Raw genomic sequence first — 1,771 nt, 5'->3', positions numbered from 1 at the left:
CTCACTTGTTAGATTGGTCGCTACGTCCCGGCTCCCACCACCACGCGTCCAGGCAGGCAAGTCCACCCCAGGCGCTCCGTCCAATCACGAGGGACAATCCGAGGGCCGAGGGACTCCATCCACATCCGCCACTCCACTGAGACGCCGCAACAGCAGCAAGCCGGAGAAACTAGCCCAACCGGCAAGGTAGACGATATTTACCAAAGTTAGGATAACTTATGGTCAATGCTTGTATACACGCCATAGGACGCTTGTGTGCTGTTGTTTTTCGAAAATGATGTCCGTCATTTGCGCCTTTGATCTTCCGTTTATGTAGCATACAGAGTAACAGCAACACTAAAGCTGAGGTAAATTTGGTCAAAAACAGACCTGCAGATGCCTGTAAAGCCAAATGGGATGTATTTTCCTGCAGCGATACTGCACAGCTACACACATCTGCCGCCACCGCCCCCATCTTGGTTGGATTTTGGATTGAATTTACTATACATTATGACAGAATCCAATATCTTATTGTCTTTGGGAAATTTGTTTTGGGCTTTCTGTTGTCCCATCAGGTGTCTACAAAAATACCCTCAGATAAACCAATAAAGCAGTACTAAACAATACAAATAAGATTTAACAAAAAGACTAATTATACAACTTTAAATATGACAAAAAATAAAAAAGACTAACCCTAAGCCTGATTCCATWACTTTTCTTAGACTTTATCAGTGTCCCAAACTGTAACATGTTTTCTTTCTTTGTGTGTGCTCTTGCATTGGTGCAGAACTCAGAYGTCAATACAACTTTCAAAACACATTGTTTCCAAGAAGACACTGCGTGAGGTCAGCTGTTTTTCTGCTCACTACTTTCAGCCAGAGCAATTCAATCTGCACTAAAGATAATTGGACTGCACTTTTGCGTCTTCGACCGTTCTACAGTAAATTAGTGGGTACTTCAGTAAATAGTGAGGGGTGTGGTAAATCAGACAGCACTATTTCAGATTAGGCCATGCTGAATAGAGGTTCAGATTTGAAGGCAGATTTATCCTTCTGAGAATTGCAAAAGAAAGCGATTACCATACCGGCTGAGGGGTACTGAGAGTTAGTCGAGGGTTATGAGGTAGTTTAGAGGCGCTTTTCGGGGAAGGTGTGAGGTCGATGGCTCTACATGTTCAGGAGCCTAAATTAAAACACTAATCTCATTAGCTCGGGTTAAAAGCTCACACACTCACCTGCCTGGGCYAGAATGAACTCTTGGTATCGAACTCCAATGTTGTTTCGGGCTGTACAGTTGTACCGGCCAAAGTCTCTGTCAGACATCGGAGTCACCTAAATYAAACAAACCACAAAAATGATTAAATTATTACATTGTTTTTGCTTAATTTAAAAAGCATAGTCAGACTGTTTCAAATGATTAGGCATCAGACGTCAATGCTGACATTGCAGGGCTCTGCAGGTTTATTAACTTGTTTCTGAACCTTTTTACTTGCTTATAAATCTTTTTTGATTCTTGTGCATGGAAGACTCAAACTGACAATTAAAAAAATAAAGAGCAGAAATATTTAAATGGCTCAATAAATAAATACACTTAAAATGCACTAATTATTGTAATAAAGGAGAACTTCATCTCATGTTTTATAATTTAATTTAACTTCATATTTAGTTCCATGATTTGACTCATCATATCAAACCGAGGATCAAGTGAAATTTGGTCAAAATGACCTAAGCACAATTTCAGATTCCTACTATTTTAGCAACATTTTAATACCTGGAAAGTCATGATATCATGA

The 1,771-nt window shown here is 40.0% G+C and overlaps 1 protein-coding gene across 1 annotated transcript in view; it reads right to left on the bottom strand.

Moving 5' to 3' along the window:
• ncam2 (neural cell adhesion molecule 2) overlaps positions 1-1,771 on the bottom strand; it is a gene marked incomplete in the record, with an annotated part of 567,846 nt that overhangs the window by 68,421 nt on the left and 497,654 nt on the right. Inside the window, 1 exon segment of the mRNA XM_014017495.1 lies at positions 1,214-1,310. Coding sequence (XP_013872949.1) covers positions 1,214-1,310 — 97 coding nt within the window.

Source organism: Austrofundulus limnaeus, unplaced genomic scaffold (genome assembly GCF_001266775.1).
Source record: "Austrofundulus limnaeus strain Quisiro unplaced genomic scaffold, Austrofundulus_limnaeus-1.0 Scaffold170, whole genome shotgun sequence".
In the NCBI taxonomy this organism is placed as follows: Eukaryota; Metazoa; Chordata; class Actinopteri; order Cyprinodontiformes; family Rivulidae; genus Austrofundulus; species Austrofundulus limnaeus.
Note: the sequence above shows the minus strand (reverse complement) of the source record. Positions and strands in the feature narration are given on the sequence as shown.